Source organism: Plectropomus leopardus, chromosome 9 (genome assembly GCF_008729295.1).
Source record: "Plectropomus leopardus isolate mb chromosome 9, YSFRI_Pleo_2.0, whole genome shotgun sequence".
Lineage (NCBI taxonomy): Eukaryota > Metazoa > Chordata > Actinopteri > Perciformes > Serranidae > Plectropomus > Plectropomus leopardus.
In genome coordinates, this window is record NC_056471.1 from 29,470,327 (window position 1) to 29,490,081 (window position 19,755).

Below are 19,755 nucleotides of genomic sequence, written 5' to 3' on the forward strand. Positions count from 1 at the left end.
ATTTGTTTCGTCAGTTTTTCTTGACCAGTCCTGTGTTTTTAATCCTCTGCACTGAGGTGCAATAAATCTTTAGAGTTGTCAAAGTGCCAAGTTGTACAAAACTTGTAAATTAAAATTTCAACATTCATATATTGGGGAATAACGCAACATTTGCGGCAAATGTTGCAAAAGAAGATACTGCAGAAATAATGAAAAAAAAAAACAGAAACAATGGGTGTAGTTGAAATTTTAAGTGCTTGTAAACAGTAGAAATTTGTTAGCCAGTCAGATATTTTGCATAATGTGTGTACTTCTGTATTTAAAGTAGGTCCTCGATAATGTTAAAATCAATGAGGAGGACTTTTTTATGCCAAAACTAGATTTTGCATCAGAGTGAAGTGGCTTTAATTGAAACTGAACTAATCAATATGGATGGTGTCACTTGTAGCGATGAACCTACAGAGATTACTGTCAGACTATGGAGTTCTCCTCAGTCTGCAGCTCCACTCTCCACTTTTTTTTGCAGGTTGTGAGTTTCAGCATCTCTAATAAATCTGTTATATGTTCCTGATGAGCAACAAACTGCACACAGACAAAATTAGTGACCAGATGGTGAATATACTGGAGCATTTCTAGTTTCCCTCAGGAGTTGGAGGAGGGCTGTCAATATTTTATTCTGACACATTAGGTGTCTCAAACACACCTCCAAACAAATAATAATGTTGCTCTGTGTCAGCCTAGGTCAGCTAATTATAAGTTATCAGAACCTTATTGACATCTCATTGTGTTTTGAAGATATTGAGCTGTGAACTTAAGAGCGGGCATGGCTCCGCACATAAATACACCTATCTCCTTAACCTTTGAGCCAAGCATCACAAATTTGGCAGGAGCTGTCTGCTTAAGTGGTAGCAACAAATTCTGTAAGTTGTCCTCAGAATGATTACTGTGGGGCACCACAAATGTGGAAAACAAATCAGACTATAATTCAAAAAGTGTGTGTCCTATCATTACAAAACTTGCAGGATATGTTAAATAATAATGTTGAACCACTTGTGTGGCATTATTTCTTAAATCACTCAATAGGGGGCGCCACCAGTTGCAAACAAGTGCATTGGCCTTTTTTGTTTGTTTTGTTTGTTGGCCATAAAAATGGCCATAAATCATCCCCCCAAAATGCTGATCCGACTGACCAATAGGAAGTGGCAGTGTTGCCAAAAAGAATATACTCGACACAAAAACACCCCTTTTTGTTGGATCATGTGATTTGTTTTTGTTGTTTTTTGTTTTATTATGTCCTTCCTCTGTGTACTATGACATGACGTAGAGTGACGTAGGCACGTCCGTGCGCGCTCCGGTCAAAGCCCTTAATGGACGGAGGTGAGTCATCATTAAGCCGAGCGCCGTTAAAATAAGTTGATAAACAAATGTAGTATTTATGATTTTAACATGACCAAACTGTTGTAACTTGTGTTGTGTAACATCCGATTCGTCTTGTGAGAGTTTCTGTTGAGTTTTGTGTTCGTTAATTTAAATTTTTCTGAGTTTAGTGTCGTGACGAGAAAGCTAACGCTAGCATGCTAAGTTAGCTTCCGTTACCGACTAACGGTTTCTCTGTCGCTGTTTGATGTGGCCGTTTTGTTTTCAATCACGAGGTTATGAGCTCAGCCGCCGTCACCGTACACACACGCCTCATTTATGTCATTATGTTGTACCACAGTAATGGAGATATTTTTATGATCAATGATGATATTGTTTCTTTATATATTGTAGTAAAAGTTAAGCTATTTTAGCTGTCAAGTGTAGTTGATTTTCTTTAAGGATCAACTTCACAAGTTAAAAATGAAATTCTATTTTCTTCATGAAAAACTGTTTAAAAAATTAGGGTTTTCTCGTTATATAAATGATTTGACATGTTTATGAAATGTAAATGGAAAAAGCCCTTCCTGAATGGCCGGAGGAGGTATGAGCTCAACCGCCGTCAGTGTACACACTCAGCTCATTGACGTTTTTCTGTTGTACCCTGGCTGTAACCAGACTTTACTATTATACATCCATAACTGTACCACAGTAAAGAGCCGGAGACCCAGGGTAGCTCCCTGTCGCATTATTATACCAACCCAGAACACAAGGCAGAGAGAGGGGGAAAGTCACACGGGTTACACACACGTTTTTACATGTTTGGTTTTTTTTTTTAAATTTACCTTTTGTATATGTTCATGTTGTCAATAAAAAGACACGTGCTTGAGTACTTTTCCTTTTTTTCATTTATATACCGTATATATAATTTTTTGGTCTTATCAAATACAGGTTTTGACCAAAAAGGTCAATAATACAGCAACCGATTGTATGAAATTAAATTACAGATACAAAAAAACTAGGTCAACGCAAAGACTACATGGTTTCACTTTGTAATGGTGGTGTTTCCGACAGTCTGTGAAAGCAGCATTAGACCAACCGACCTGTTGCACAAGCAGAGAAACGCCTCCTCCTCCTCCTCCTCTTCTTCTCTGTCGGTATATTTTAGCCCCAGCTCTGTCTCTGCTCCCCCTCACACTGCTTTACTAATCAGAGCATAAACATGGCTGCTAACCGGGTGATCGTTTATGGTGGAAGAGGAGCTCTGGGCTCAAAGTGTGTCCAACATTTCAAATCCAAAGGATGGGTGAGTGACAGCAGGTTGTGCTAACACACATGCTAACAAGCTAACTCGGGAGCTAACTTGTATGTTTTTGTTTTTATTATTAAACAGTGGGTCGCTTGCATCGACATGGCTGCAAACGAGGAGGCAAACGAAAACGTGATAGTGAAGATGAGTGAATCTTTCACCGAGCAGGCAGGACAGGTGAGCTGCAGAGGACTGTTAGCTTCATCAATAACACTTATTTCATGTTTCTGTGTCATTAATGACGAGCCGATGAGCTAACAGGCAGCAGTGACGCTGCTACGACATGTTAGCTAAAGTCTGATTGTTGGTATAAATCCACTAGCTGTCAAATATGATTTGTTTGCAGTGATTATAGAAAATGTGTATGCTAATGCTGCGTTCAAGTCGCATTGGAAAAGAATGAGAAAAAGTTGGCAAATGTAATAATTGTAATTTAAGTGTGATTTTCTCTGGTACTTTAATTTATTTTATGATGCAAATATTGAGGAAAATGCACGACCCTCGGTACAACATAAATTAGTTATCAGATCTTAGACACTCGCTGTTTGATGTTTGAAAGTTTAAGAGGAAGTGCCTGAGTTGAAATAAAGTAAATGTTTCATTCATGCTGGTTGGTTTGTGCAGTTTATCTGTGGCAAAATTTTCAATGAGAGCCATGTTGAAAGGAAAGTGATTTTTATGAAATTTAATGAGAATTAATTTCAGATTTGGTTCTGTTTTATTCTGACAGAAGTGGTTGTCAAACGTTGGTCAGTGAACATGTCATTGAATGTGAAAATTCAACAATGGTTTCCTTTTTTTTTTTTTTAAGGTTAACCGCCACCCATCAACTCAACCTATCGTCAACTTTTAATTCCCAAACATCAAAGAGTAAGATTTAAAAATCTACCAAATAGTTTATGGTGAAGGGAGGGTCATGCATTTTCTCCAAGTCACTCAGGGAGGCTCAAGGAAAATGTTTGTAGATTTAGAGAGGGTATAAAAAAAGTCGCACCTCAGCCACCCCACTCCTTATAAATAGAGAACAGTCCCTAAAAAAATTAAATTGTGTAAAACAATAGCTAATGTAGTTAATATATTCTTATTGCATACAGGAAAGCATATTAACACATTTTTATATTTTTATTCAGCCAATTTGCATAATTTGTTTGTGCAGTTCACATCCTATCAGGGGACATACTTGCATTTTTTTGTTTGTTTAAAAAAAAAAAACACACATTTTGAAAGAACTCAATCTATCCATCAATCATTTATCACCAGCTGTTAATGATTTCTCCATATTTCTTGTTTTTGTTTGTTGATGTGAATGCAGCGCAGAATGTGTGTATTAAACATTTCCAGCTGCTGTGTGGTTGACATTTAAATGGTATCCGCCCCCATGGCTGTATGGAAACGGTGTTGATGGTTATCGCTCATTTTGTGCAGGTGACTGCAGATGTGGCCCAGTTGCTAGGGGAACAGAAGGTGGATGCCATCTTGTGTGTGGCCGGAGGATGGGCGGGAGGAAGCTGCAGTTCCAAAGGTCAGAGTTCAACCTTTTGTTTGTTGTAACATTAATCATCAGCCATTTGTTTCTTACAGTCATTCATATTTAAAGATATATGTAATTTTAAACATTAAAATGTCTAAAAACGACCAGACCAATGTTTCATATTTTTTCAGTAATGAACTTTCATTGTCCCAAACATTTCCAACAATGTTCAAACTCAAAGAAATCTGTCAGTGGCGTCGTATCCCCTTTGCACGTGTCAGTTTTGTGATTTTGACCAATAGAAGCTGTCGTAAATTAATTTATTATCCAGTTTTAGCCACATTTTATGATACACTTTTAGATCTTGGTTGTTCATTGGTTTAGATTTATATTTTATAGGATAAAGAATTTTAGTGACTGGACATCTGGATCTTAAGCTTTCAGAGAAACAAGCTGAGCAAATGTTAGTGGCAGCTCTGTTACAGCTCCTGCTGTGCCAAACAGCATTGGGGAAACACTGATATTTATGTGAAACTAGTTTATTTGGTGTTTTTACTGGTTTAAACCACCTGGTCCTTTTGTTTTGGAGGGAAGAGACCTTTGTGTTAAATTCGGGTCTTAGTAAAAACCATCTGAACATCTGGATCTTCAGGTACTAGAGAAAAACCTTAAGCACACATTAGCAGGAGCTGCACCTCAAAGATGAGCTGATCAGGAGAAATGGTGATATTTAATGGAAAACGTTAGATGCGGTGAGAAACTTGCACGTTTTTTTTTACAACATAAAATATGTCAGTAAATACGACACTCGTGACTTTTGAAGCTATTTTGTCTTTAGATTTGTGGTTGCAAACAAGTGGCTAAATGAGACTACAGATTGTCATCATCTCAAACACAACTTTACAGCCTCGTTGTCATGTGACCGTAGTGTTGTTCGTTTATAGCCTAATGTTAGCTTATTATTTCTAGTGATTGTATTTAGGCAGTTTTCATTTGTGAAGATTATCTCACTGAACAAAATGTGTAAAAAAATATATTAATGTTTGTTTGCCACAGAGTTTATTTTCTGTAATAATCCAAAATCTGGTGGGAAAAATCACATAGGCTTTTTGATGAGGGAACCAGGACGATGACTTTTGTCAGCTTACAGAAAAAAGTCATCCCTGAAGCACTCTACTGAACGTACAGACATGAGAGTGTTATCGATCTGAACATGTGACACTCTGTCAGAAAGCAAACAAGCATATTTCCCAAGACGCTGAACCAAAGAAGGTGATGCATCTGTAGAATAAGCATGTTGTCATTTTAGATCGCTCCAAATACTAATAAATTCCCGTCTCTCTTAGATTTATATAAAAACACAGATCTGATGTGGAAGCAGAGTGTGTGGACCTCCACTATCTCCAGCCACCTCGCTGCTCTGCACCTAAAACCAGGCGGACTATTGACTTTGGCCGGAGCCAAAGCAGCGCTGTCAGGCACTGGAGGTAAGGCACACATGTTTGTGTTTACCGTTCTCTTCACCTGGTTGGGCTGTGTGTCACGTCAGGGGTGCAGGCAGACTTTGATATATTGGAGACTATATTGGGCATGTGGCTCTGTTGTACAGCCTGCCAATTCAGATAATGTAGGTAATAGAAAGCACTGCAGGGCTCTGACCGGGGAATTGACGCACTGATCAGAGACATGGGGAGGGGGGATCTCACAATAGAGCGAGGAAAAGGTGTCGATAAAATGGATCCGAGAAACAAAACAAGAGGGAAAAAGACAGAATAGCTGATGAGCTCTGGGAGGCGGTGGTTTGTCCATCAGCCACCCCCTGCTCCGTTAGTGTCCTTGAGTAATTGACTCAACCCAGACCTGCTCACTCGTTTCACTCTATATACCAGCTGAATAATTAAAATGTAACAGGAGTGGGTCCATTAAAGCAGTTCAAGATTAAAGACGGCAATAAACGAAAGACAACAAATGAATAGAAAAGGACTGCTGTTAATTTCATTAGCAATTTTTTTCTATTTCCACCTGCGCAATATTAATCGACTCCGCCCTTTGCTCACTCCCCAAAGTGCTACCACCCTCATTCACACACTAGTTACTTCCAGTTTAAACCACTGCAATTCCCTTCTTTTTGGCAAACTTTAATTGGTCCAGAACACTGCCGCTCGTTTTCTTACCAGAACCCCTCTCCTGAACACATCACACCCATCCTCAGACAACTCCACTGGCTCCCGGTCCACCAGCGCATCTTCTACAAGATCCTCCTCTTGACTTTCTCAAAGCCCTTCACAACCTCGCTCCTCTGTACCTGACTGACCGCCTACAACCATACACTACCTCCCGATCACTGCGCTCCTCCTCTGCCAACCTCCTCTCCATCCTTCCTGCCCGTTTGTCCTCCATGGGGGCTAGAGCCTTCAGTTGCTCTGCTCCCCTCCTTTGAAACTCTCTCCCACCTGAGATCCACGCCATTCACATCCTCTTCATATTTAAATCCAGGCTCAAAACTCACTTCTTCCGCAATGCTCACTCACTCTAATTTGCACTTTTATATCTTTTATCTGTTAATTGCTGTAATTTATCTGTTAATTGCCTCATTTCACTTTTGTTCTTTCAAACTTTTTTGTTGTTTTTATATTGTGTTCCTGTAAGGTGTCCTTGAGTGCTCTTAAGGGCGGCCCACAAATAAAATGTGTTATTATTATTATTATTATTATTATTATTTATTATTATTATTATTATTATTATTATTATTATTATTATTAAAGCTTTCCTAGAGCCACAGATGACTTTATACAACTGTTTGCAGGGGGAAGTCTCATCATAACAAGTAAACTGAATTTATTTAATTTAAACAATGGTGGTGACATTTAGTCGATGATGGACAGAAAAAAGTTCTACAGCTATCTTTAAAATAATTTTGTAGTTAAAGTCCGTCTTCCAACAAACACATCAAACAGTAGTATTTCCAGCGTCTCCAGTAATAGATAATTTATGGCTTTTCTTTGTCATATTAAGCAAATTAAGATAAAGCAGGAGTTACACGTAAGCAAAGATAGAGAGCTGCATTTCTGTGAATCTATGGAAAGGCATTTATAAGGCATGTTATGTAGATTTGTGTATTAAAAACGCTGATTTGTTGATCTAACTTCTGTGAGGAGTTGGGGTTAAAGAAAAAAATGATAAAGTATCGCAATATTTTTGTGTGGCAGTATTGTATTTTATGGTATTGTATAATATTACCCCAAAAAAAGTAATTTTTGGTAGCGTATTAATATAATATTGTATCGTGACTTAAGTTTTGCAATAATATCGTATCATGGGGCCTCTGGCCTCTAAGTAAGGAGGCAGGGTTGAAGCACACATTAATGATGAGACAAACCCAAAATCTGTTGAAGTGAAAAAGAAAACAGTTGAACAAACATGTCCGACCAGTTCCTCAAGTCAAGTCAGTGTTTTCATACAGCTCATTGTCACAATCACAAATTCGCCTCATTGTAAATGCATGAATGAGCGTGCACTAAAAGCCTTATCTTTGCATTTTTGGATGGTGTGGCACAGAATTTAGATCTACCCAGAGTTTGCCATTGTTAACATGTCACCAGCTGGCCTCTGTGGCGTCCAGAGAGGCTTTGGTAATGTGCCATGTGATGTCCAGTCTCCCTCTCTATCTGAGCTAACAGCGTGATGGGCTGAGATCCAACACTCCAGCAATACAAAGCCCTGCCTCAGCAGTCTGCACAAAGCTCACAGGCTCATTGGCTGCTGGCTTATGAGGTGAATGACTCAGCAGTTGTGGCTCCACACATTTTATCCACGTGGACAGAGTGTGTTAGCTGCACTGATGCAGGTCTAAGGTGCCTAAAATCTATTGTTCTCTTCTGGCTGAGCTTGTATTCATGTTGGAACTCTGCAGAGCTGACTTCTCTAAGGATTATATTTTAAACAGCAACTGTGAAAGTTTTCTTATTTTCCCCAAACCCTTATCTGTGTGATCTAATTAAATGTGAGTCAATATCAAAAGCCACATGTTAAGAAATATAACAAACACCGCTGAGAGGTACTTCATCCTTTCTACTGCGAGCTTTGATCAAACAAAGTTAGTAAAAAGTTAATGAGTGTCGAGGAAATCCAGTTCATCTGTGTCGCGGAAACAAGAAAAGTAGATCAGAAGAACAAATTGACTTTGAAGGTTTTTGTAAATTAAAGTTTTATGAATGAACAACCAGTTAAACATGGGAAACGTTATTAGGAGATGCAGGAGATATCAGCAACCATAATGTAGGCAAGTATAAGAGGTGAGAATGTAAGATAATTTGGGGGATTGAGTAAATGTTCTGCCCAGTAAACAAAACCATGTTTCCTGCTCTGAATCGATCACCAATTACAATTTGAGATTCCAAACCAAACTTTAAAGGTAACAGACCAACAAAAAACAGGTTGTGAAACGTCGTGAAGGGCTTTTTAATAATCCTAACCTTTGATTTAGGATTTAAAACTCAGGGTTGAGCCCCAGACATGAGGGTTTTTTCTGTGCACTCCATGTGACTTTTTAATCTCCAATCTGATTATTGGCTCTACAGAAGATAACTTTTAGTGTTTTGAAGCACAGAAAACAATGTTACTCGTTCTGTTCAAGCAGCTTGATGCCTCCTAACTTTAATACAGAAGTCAAATCGAGTTTTATGCTGTGTGATGTCAGAAGGTCACCATTTCCGAGTAGGGAAGTCATTCTTCCAACTCTGTTGTGTTCATGTGTTTTGAGGTCATAAAATGGGAACATGGAAGCAACTGAGAAGATGTGTTGCATTTTGTTTTGCTAAGAGCATTTAAACAAGAGGTTGATAGCTGTTTCCAGTTTATTTATATTTTACTGAATAATTTCATATTTTATATGACATGATATGATATTTTTATATTTAATCTAGGTCATTCTACATGGACAGCAGTTAACATTAGTAACATATTAGACATTAAGCCAATAGCTAAGCCTGACTTGTTATCAGGCTTTATGCAATACAAACAACATCAACAAAAAAACATAACCCTCCATTTTCTTTCCTGCAGGAGATGTTCTGACTGATAATGATATTACTCTGTAATACTGTAATTATTTACTTTAGTTTTTAGCTAGTTATTAAAAATATATAAGTGTTTAAAAATAGCGTAGGGCATCCCAATCCTTAATTGCACAGCTGTAAGTCTTTTTAAATAATCACCCAGCTATATTAAGCCTAGCCTTATAGTTTTCATGCTCATAAAAGGTAATGTGAGCCAAAAAAATATAAGTGTTAAATATTCTCAAGTGTCTCTCAGTTTTATTGAGTTTTCTCTAATTCTCGGTCTGAATTGTTTCAGGATCAGAGTAAACTGCTGTTGAATAATTTTGTTTGTTGAATGTGGGGAGTTGCATCTACACTCAGACTGTAGCCTGCATTATTTCAGTTAATGAAAGCAAATCAAACCCATGCTTATCTCACTGTCTTTAGGCTGTTGCATGACCGGCATCCTTATTACCTCGTGCCCCTTTTGATTTTTCTTGTGGTAAAAAACAAAAGCTTGTAATAAAAGCCCTGTCACCACCCCTCGTTCTTATTGGCCAGGTCTTTGTAAGCCTGTCATGAGATTGGTTTAGTGGGGTGGGCAGATGCTTAGCATTCTTCAGAAAGCTTGTTAGATGTTGCGGGGGGGAGGCTCTTACTGTTTCCAGATGCTGAAGCTATAAAACATCTTAACTTAATCCAAGGCTGAGTTTATGTAGAAACATGGATCCAAAAAGCAAACCAGAGAGACAAGGAATTAGAGATGCTTTAATATGTAGTCAGTTAATTTAATGTGATTTATTTCCGCACCCTTCCTATCAGATACAACACAAACATACCTGGTTTGCTTTAAAAGTCTCAAGATGTTCCCTCCATAGATTCTCCAGTTTCTTTCCACTTGACCTCTCTCCACTAAATCAATGTCGTCCACGGCCGGGCGTAGTGTGTGCTGCATCCAATGTGCTCTGTGTTGCCTCTGCAAACTAAATTTTCCTCCAGGATGCTAAAAGAAATATTCTGTGTGTACCCTCCAGGCATGGTGGGCTATGGCATGGCCAAAGCTGCTGTCCATCAGCTGTGTCAGAGTCTGGCAGCGAAAAACAGCGGGATGCCATCAGGAGCTGCTGCTGTGGCCATACTACCGTAAGTACTGCAGGGAAACGCACTTGGTCATGATAAACATTTAGTCTTGAGGGAATGTTTTAAAACCGTCCATCAGTAGGCCTAAAAGGTAGCTCTTAAAACATTTGGGGCTCGTTTTTTTTAATTTTTTTATTCACATTAGTCACAGTCGATAGTTCAGAAATGTGTCTTAACATCTCATCTTATACATCCTAAAAAGATGTACAAGGATATGATTTTCATGACATACATGGGTGAAGAAGGGGTTTGACAGTCACCAGGTGTTCACAGGGATTGTTTAATTATTTATTTTGTAGTATTATTTCCTTTTTCTAGCCCTCCTTTTTATTTAAATAACAAATTAGATATGTTAACATATAGTGATATAAAGTTTATATATATAGTACAGTAGATATACAGTAAATTAAGAAAATTCAATCTAAATAAAAATGGAAGCGGGGTAATTATTTTTCAAAAAGTGATGGAAAAGGGGTGGGATTTAATTCGTTTGCACTTCTTCCAACTCCTTCCTTGATATGTCTGTATGTTTGTGTATGTTTATATGTTTATTCCTTCATTTCCTTTTTTGACGTGTTCGAAATACACTTCAGTTCAATTCAAACCGCGTCTTTGTATCGGACACAACAAAATCTGAAAGGACACAGTAAACTCACTATCAACACTCACAGAGGATGCACCCTCTTATTTTCCCTTCATTTGTCAACAGCAGATTTGTGTTAAAATCATAGGAAAATTGGCGTCATGTGAATGAAACTCTCTAAGAGTGAAACTTTTGTCGTGGGTTTATTTACTGTTGATGTGTTTGTTCCTCTGCTCTGCACAGATCTGACACCTGCCTGTCTATCCTCATAAAATGTACCCACATTCACAAATATGTAGATTATTGCGACAGACATTCCTGTTTTCTTATGACATAACATCCTCGGTGACAGCTGATGCTGTGTTTACTCATGTCAGTGACGATTCAATGATGCTTCACTGTCCAGGGGACGCGCTGTGTTGAATAAATATTTGTACTGGCAGCTGCCATTTGGGATCCTGTCATGAGCCTTTACACTGCATGTTCAAGCCGGGAATATCACGCTGTTATGCCACCTGGACATATAATGTCCGATTGCAGAGTGGGGAGGAAGCGTTAACGAGTGTTGCCAGTATTTTTAGCTCTGCTACTCCCCATAGCATTGCCATCGGGGCTACTGGGGCTCAGGGCTCCACTGCTGGACTAACGTTAGCATTAGCTGCTTTGCTAAATCAGCCAAAGATGCTGCACTGCTTCATATTTCTAAAATTCTACCCTTTGACACAAATAGCTTTTAGCTGCACCATTGTGGCTTTTAGAAAAGTGAGCCCACATTCTCGACGGCTTGATCTTGCCTGTCACCCCCTGATGCCGGCAGCTTCGTCATCATGAGGGAAAGTATGCCAGCTGTGTTAGAATCAGGTTAGAATGAATTAACGTTGCACAATTTATGTCATTAAATACCGATAGCAGCACCATTTGTCTTGGAGCTTATCGGTACTTAAGTACCTACCCAATCACATACCAGTACCAATTAATACCAGTTCTTGATACCCATCCCTATTCAAAAATTAATTCAAATATTTGGTGTTTTCTATACTCAACTCAAGATGTGACACTTGACACTGTAATGTTTTATACATAGACTGTATGTACATGGTTTTGTGAATTAAGTTTTTAAATTTACGATTTGATTTGTTCAGCTTTTAGGTTTATAACCATTTAACATCAAACGTGAGTTTAATGCATCACTTTGCCAAAAAAAAACCTTTATTTTATTGGGGACCTGCTCAAATTTCCACCTGTGGGTTTTTACAACATTGAAAACAAAATCACAGCTGCAGCAGATTTCACCCACTTGCTGATGATGCATATGTGAGTATTGATTCCACAGCGAACTTTTTATTGGAGTCTCTACAGGGAAATAAGCAGAAACTGCAAACAAGTCTCACTTATTTTGCCTAAAGCTGTTAAATGTGATACTTGACTCCCCTATTATGAGGAATAACCACTTTTATCTTCTAAATCTAATTTGTCTCAAAGGGATGTTTTAGATTTGAATTCCGCTGCATTTGTGGAAAATAAAAATAAAATGAGAGGGAATTTTGCAGATTTTGATAATCAGCAACTTGTTTCATTTAATTTTTATTCAATGTTGTAAAAATTGTTGTATTTGATAGTATTTTGATGACAGTAAACTGAATACATTTTGGTTTTGGACTGTTAAACAGATAAAGAAAGAAATTTGAAGATTTCACCTTGGGCTATGGGAAACATTTTTCACAGTTTTCTGACATCTCATCAACAAAACAATAGGCAGTTGCAGCAGTAATATTTATTGCCCTTGCAGTCAAAAGTTTTAGGCCTTGGGCTGACACTAAAATGAGGAATAAGTGAACAGAAGATAAAGTTTAATGCTTCACCAGACAACCTTGTACTGTATGTTGTCAGTTACAGCAGTAAAAGGAAACTGTTAGATTTCCTGGAACTTGAATAGCCTCAGACGTTGAAACATGGTTCTTGTCAACTGCACATCTATGTTTACTGAGCTGGAGGGTCTGTAATGCTTTATGACAAACAGACGAGAGATTTCTGTGTTTCTTTTTCCCCTGGATGGAGCACTCACTCACTGCTCTTTATATTTTATTGTTGTTTTTTTCCTTCTGAAATTTATTAGGTATTGTTTCCGGAAAAGAGTTCATATCCAGTGGCAGATTTCATGAACAAAATCAAGCCTTAGTTAGTGGGAGGCATATATATAATGTTACAAACTTGGGTGTTTGTATTACCCTTTGAAACCTGAGCAAAGTGGCTTGATTTCTCACAAAAACACGTAAAAAAAAGACATTTTGTAACTTAACACTTTAGAATTCCTTTTAAATAATGTGGAAAAATTTGTTGGACCAATTTTATTTTTACTAGTGCTACTACAACTTAAAAATGTGTTTTCATAATTATGGTAACAGTACATAATTTTAATTCCTTTTATATAATGTGAAAATATTTTTTATGAGGAATGAAGTTAAATATGTGTGTTCATAAATATGATAATTTAATATTGAATTACCATAATTATAACTAGAAGTTTTTAAGCTCATAACTCTTACAAGTTTTTTTGTTCAAACTACGTTTTCTATATTATCTAAAATAAAATTAACGTGTCATTTAATTACCATATTTATGAACATTTTAAGTTAATTAATCATTAAAAATAATGTTGTTCCAACATTTTTTTCTTGTTATTTAAAATAATTTTATTAATAAGACATTTTCCAAAAATAAGCAAGATTCAAAAATATATAAAAAATTAAAATATATGTATAAAATTACCTGAAACTAACAAAAAATAGAAAAATAAAAGAACAAAAACAGGAAATGAAAAGCGATGAAAGAAAGTTGGTCAGGCTGGTGGGTGCTGTTTGGTACTCCGTTTAACTGTTTCTTACATGTTGGGGTCACAAACGTTGTAATTTTACAGCTAAGCCATACACTACAATATGAGTCTGAAAACATTTCAGGAGACAAAGAGGCGCTGCAGTAACAGAATCTTGATTCAGATTGGATCAGCGCTGCCGACTTTAATGGATTGACTGCAGTCCACAAGCAGAGATTGACATGATTGACAGCTGCGTTAGAGAGTCCTCGGCTCTGATTGGTTATTTTGTTGCACATGCAGTAAGGCCATTAGAGGCACTACATGGCAGCCGAGTAGGCAGACGAACATGAGTTGTTTTTTTGACAACTTATCTGCCTCATTTAGTGTTGTGTCAGTGTAGAGACAGTTTCAGAAAATATGAAGTCTTTCTTTCTTTTTTAAATGAAAGGTAACAGCTATAGCTGCAAACATGCTCATGTAGAAACACAAAATAAAAAACCTGAAAATGAGCAATATAGTGCCCCTTTAACTACACCAACACTGCAATCAAGCAGTAACAGCAGTGGACATGAAGGCTTTTGTGCTTTAAAATTAGCCATGCTTCACATTTCTTTATGTTTGGTGGGTTCGGTGAGGATAAGCTGCAGGAATAAAAGATGGATAAACCTGATCTCTGGTTGTACACATGATCTGTTTTAGATGAATGACACACACAGTGGGTTTTGCATCATCGCCTGCTCTGTGCACTTACTGAATTTAAAACCAGTGGGTTTTTTGCATCGTCATCGTGAGAAGCTGAAATGGGTTTTCGGGGGGTATCCTGCTCCTGCTCTCTCTTTCTCTATCTCTCTCTCTCGGGTTATATTTTTCACTAAAATGAGGCTGGAGAGAGTCTGCCTCTACGGCGTGCTGTCACATCTGTTCAGCATTAGCCCAATGACTTGCATTTCTGTTACAGGCTGCTTCCCCCAACCCCCTTCTCCAGCCGTACCATCATATACCAACACTGCACTGTATAGCATTTTGTGTAGAGTGTATTTCTGTAAAGGCCAGAGTAGAGAGTGTTTTTGCACTTAAATGTATGTATACAGGTTAAAACACTGTGACTGTTGGTTGTAAAATACTACAGTAGGTCAGGATGTTTTGTTGTTTTTAAGCTCTTACACAGACAAACTGCATGTTAATATTAGAGTAGTTGCACTAAAGGTGACAAAAGCGTGCTGTGTTGAATTGCTAAGTAATATTTGAAGTCATGAATATGATAATAAAACAGGAACATGATGCAGATGACTTTTTTTTTTTCTTTATGAGCCCTGTGCTCTCTGTTTGTGGTCTGTGTGTGTGGAGCTGCTGCAGTCTGCCTCTCTCCTTTCTCTCTCTGCTGTTCACCTCCTGATTTTCATCTGGCTTAATTTGACAGGGTTACCTTGGATACGCCGATGAACAGGAAGTTCATGCCTGATGCAGATTTCAGCTCCTGGACACCACTGGAGTACATCGCAGAGTGAGTGCAAATAATGATTCATAGTCTTATTTAGAGGCTGAAGAGAGCGGACTAACATGCTAATATCTGTATTTATCAATATAACTTTAACAATATGTTTTATTTTTCTGCTCTTGAGTCATTTTTTAAATGTTAACATTCTGAAATGCTGCATTAAATGTTTTTATTAGCCGTTAGGGCATGAGGTCTAATGCTTTAGGGGCATCTGTTAGCAAAAATGGAACATTATTCGTTACTTTTCGTAACCTGAGTCTGAGTCCGCAGCTGCCTAAACCCAAGAGAAGTGTAAAAATGAGGAGCGCTCACTCTGCAGCTACATCCAAAACATCCCCGATAGTATAATGCACACTGACTGACCAAAAAAAAACAGCTGCTCGACTCAAAGGAATCCCAGTTGGCTGAGGGGTCTTTGAGTGATGATTCGAATCTTCGAATTACAGGGGGAAGCCCCTTTCATTTTCCAAAATCCCTTAACAAGATAACACATATCTTTGTGTTTTATCTATGGTGGGTGTATGGAAATTAACAGCACATAGCTTGAAAACGCAATAAATCACCATTTATGTTTTCTTGACTTGAATATAACAACACAGTCATAAAATAACATTATATGATAAAATATACATTAGGTCCAAACAATAATCTAAATGTTCCAGCATTTTTGTGGCGGCGTACTGACTCGTTTTTTCCCATAAACAGCAAACTAAGATCAACTGTGTTTTTCCCAGTTGATTCTCATACCATAATAGTATGATTCTTTCATTGTCTATGCACAGGCGTTTTACATGTCTCTGATCACAACCGGCCCGACTGGCTCTGAAACACGTCTCCATGCGTCTGTTTTACATGATGTCCTGTTAAGACTGCTGCGTTCAGATAAAATGAATTTCTCTGATTGTTGAGTTTCCAAAAAGCTCTTTGATTCTGAGGAGCTGACACACTAAACATCACATTTACCTTTTTGATGCTTTGGATCAGAGAAACGTTTTCAGCTATCAGACTACATTAAAGTTACTAGAAATACCTGATCATCAGTTGAACACGAATGGGCTGCAGGTGAGAAAAGATTTATTTTAAACAGTTATCTTAATTTTCTTAGGCAGGTTTTTCCTTTTAAAATCACATATATTGCTTACATTACATGAATTTATAGTAATCAACTACCATGGATCTTCTGTGTAATTTAAACAGGCTTTTGGAATTCGGTCATAAAATAATGACAAATTTATTATCAAAAAAAGGAATCAAAATGTGACATTTCACCGTGAGATGGCAAAATAGATCTACGCTGGTCCCACAGCTCAGTGCGATTAATGAAACTGTTGTGTATGTTTGTTTTTCTTGCTTGCTCATACATTTTTCTGTCTGTGTAGTGTATTATGTATGGCATTTAATCTCTTATTTATGTAATCTACATAGATTACACCAGAGATTTAATCAAATTCCACATTATAAATAATTTACTTAGTGCAACATGTCCAACTGAAGTGGTTTGAGATGTTAATGAGCTACTGTTATTAACCGAGGTATAACTGGTATGTACCTTTATTTCTAAGGATGGATTTGTTATTGTCAGATGTAATATAAACTACAGATTGATGTTTTTGTATTCATCCATTTTTCACTATTTCTAGAAGTTCAGTTTCATTTGAAGAACAGAATTTCAAAGTTTCCCTAATTTTATAAATGCTTTAAGATGCCTGAAAGAGTCCTCCAATACCTGGACTTTATTACTTAATTTTAATTAAGTTTTGATGTATTCAAGTAATTAGTTCATTGGAAACAAAGTGTCTTGGGAGTCCTAAGAGTCCTTGTGTTTTTGCTGCGTGTAGGCCAGAGGAGATTACATGGGATTTGATCCAGTTTGATAATCCCCAAGGAAACATATGAGGGTCTGAGGACAGAAATAGAAGCAGTCTGGATGGCAGGAAATGAAGTTAGGTGGCACTGTGTGCTTTATTGTCCCTTTTCCTGTTCTCTGACAAGCTTCATTCATAAAACCTGGACATAACTGTAAAGTGAAGATGTTATTTATAGTGCACATAATTACTTTGGAGTCACAGGTTGTCAAATTTATTATTCTACATTTTAAAAAATTAGGAGAACTCACTCAGGCTGTAGATGCATAATTTCTCAGTTGAAGTTACTGCCTGCCCACCAAAAAATATGCTATAATTTGAAAATATTTAATGTTGGTGCCAATGCGATATGCAGCTTTTGGTACTTTACCTCGGGTTGTTTACAAACCCTTTTTTCCCCCCAAAGTAAATGTCAAATAATGACTAAAATGTGCAGCTCCACTGTAACTTAGCCTACATAGATAAAATACAGTCCAGGGGCACCTAGTAGCTAATCTTGTAGAGTGTGTACTAAGTGTGTACTAAGGTTGTATCCTTACCGCAACAACACAAGTTTTATTCCAACCTGGGAGCCAAAGTTAATCTCATCCCCTCTCTCCCCCTTTCCCCTCACTCTTACCCTCTACTTTCAAACACAGGAAGGAAAAATAAATAAATACATAAAATAAAATACAGTCTAAAATTCCCCAAACTCTGATTAAAATTGGCAATCGCTTAAATGTTTTAAATGATAGATAAACAAAAATGACCAAGCATTCATTGCCAACTTCTGGTACTTAGGAGGTTTTGATACAGTTTTCAGTCATCACTGAATAGCATGAAAGTCGATACACAGTTCCAGTGCTAAACTAAGTAAATGATGTGCCATGGCAACCGAAAATACATGTTTCTGATTGGCTGACAGGTTTTGTTAATGTTGACTGTATACCTTTAAATGTAACAGTTGCGACTAAAAATGACAACAAAAATAATAACTTTGCTGGTTTCACTGAGATGAACTCATTAGGAGAAACTCAACTAGGACCAAATATAATTGTTTTAGGGTTAATTTTAAGGGCAGTTGCCCTTTATTGGTTAGTCACTGGGTGGATTTAGAGGGCAAATATGAATATTGTGGTTATATGGCATACGTTAAAAACACCAGGCCACCAGGACAACCCCAAAATGACAATAATACTGAATATATATACTGTACCATGATAGTACACGTAGTTGTAGATGATATGTTGCTGCACAGATTAATGTAAAAATTCACTGTGATGGTCTTGAATAGACATAAAGAGGATATTAGGTGTTTATTTAAGCATGTGTATTAACAAATGAACATGTTGGGGTTTATCTGCTTCTCAAATAATGTTTCCACTTCAATGTTTTACTGCAGAATGTTTTTCGACTGGGCTTCAGGAGCGAACCGGCCTGCTTCAGGAAGCCTGATGCAAGTGCAGACCTCCGGAGGCGAAACCCAGGCTGTGGCGGCGCAGTAGAGGACAGAGTGGAGCTGTGGAGACAGTGATGGGGGGTTGGGAGGCAGAGAGAAAGAGAGATGGGGAGATGGAGAAGCCCAGAGATGGTAGAGAGGAGGAGGAGGATATGAGGAAGGAGAGTTAGAGATAGGAGATAGGAGGAGTGATGAAGAGAGTTGGAGGGTGTAGAGGTGAAGAGAGATGGTGACAGAGAGAAACTGGATAAAATAAGGAGGTGGAGAGGAGAAGGCTAGATGGGTTTGTTTTGGAGGGGTGAGGAGGACGAGGGAGGAGGGGCTGTCGTTGCAAATGCAGCATCAGAGCGCCATCTAGCTGTAAACCCCTAAAATGATCCCACAGCAACAGTCAGACTGCGTTGTACATCCAGTTATGATGAGGACACACTCTCCACTCTTGCACAACAATTTTAAAGACGTATTCAAAGATCAGTTAAGCGTGTTAAATGGGAAATATTTCAAATTGATAAGTGTTTGTAGCTCTTTTTTGGTCAGGACTGAGGAAGCAGTCACTGATTAAGATGCATACATAATTAGTTACACCACACTTTTATAATTACTGTGTCACAGTAGTGTTGACACAGTAATTATAATGGTGACAAAATAATGAGTATTTCCTCCTTTTTCCAAAATGCATATTACCAACCTCCTACAGATAGCTACATTTTCTTCAACACATGACAGTGTTATACGTGAAATCTGTAGACCTTTTAGTCTGTGCTGTTTGTCATCCCTGAAGGTCTTCTGCTTGTAGAAACCTCAAACCCAGAAGAAAGCCGCTGTCTTCTTCCCTCAAACGGACAATACGGTGTGAAGTGGAGTGGCCTTATTTTATGTTCGCTATCAAGTCAAAGTGTCCTTGGTGTCCGCCGTGTGAAAAAGGTGCCCTGCTCCTTTTGTGGGTTTTCTAAGTCGTGTGTTGTAACTGTCAAATTCAAAATAAAATGAGCCAAAAAACAGGATTTATTTGAGGTTCAAAGTTCATCCTTGACCTTTGGAACAGAGAAGAATCTCAGCTCAAGGTTGTTTTCAGTGGCCGTCCCGGAGCTTTCAATTATAACAAACATTCAGAATCACAGTTTTTTTCCTGTATAATGTATTACATTCACTGCTCGCCATTTTATGAGTGTCAGATTTCTGAGTTTGAAATATATGTGTAATATAGTGACTTAAAAACTAGCAAAACGCTGCAAATGATCTCACATTTAATATCATATTTG

At 37.8% G+C, this 19,755-nt stretch overlaps 1 protein-coding gene across 1 annotated transcript; it reads left to right on the plus strand.

Annotated features, from left to right (window-relative positions):
• The first annotated feature begins 2,478 nt into the window (after positions 1-2,478).
• qdpra (quinoid dihydropteridine reductase a) lies at positions 2,479-19,497 on the plus strand. The gene is made up of 7 exons (XM_042493556.1): positions 2,479-2,641; positions 2,729-2,821; positions 4,070-4,166; positions 5,462-5,602; positions 10,189-10,297; positions 15,113-15,196; positions 18,437-19,497. Exons 1-7 carry the CDS (start codon positions 2,558-2,560, stop codon positions 18,537-18,539), a joined length of 711 nt encoding a protein of 236 aa, XP_042349490.1. The 5' UTR covers positions 2,479-2,557; the 3' UTR covers positions 18,540-19,497.
• Positions 19,498-19,755: the final 258 nt, after the last annotated feature.

Bases quoted from the DNA above. Each gene is read 5' to 3' on its own strand.
- qdpra (XM_042493556.1), top strand. From the start codon at position 2,558: ATGGCTGCTAACCGGGTGATCGTTTATGGTGGAAGAGGAGCTCTGGGC. The intron at 4,167-5,461 runs GTCAGAGTTCAA...CGTCTCTCTTAG, and splicing joins AGGAAGCTGCAGTTCCAAAG to ATTTATATAAAAACACAGAT. The intron at 15,197-18,436 runs GTGAGTGCAAAT...GTTTTACTGCAG, and splicing joins CCACTGGAGTACATCGCAGA to AATGTTTTTCGACTGGGCTT.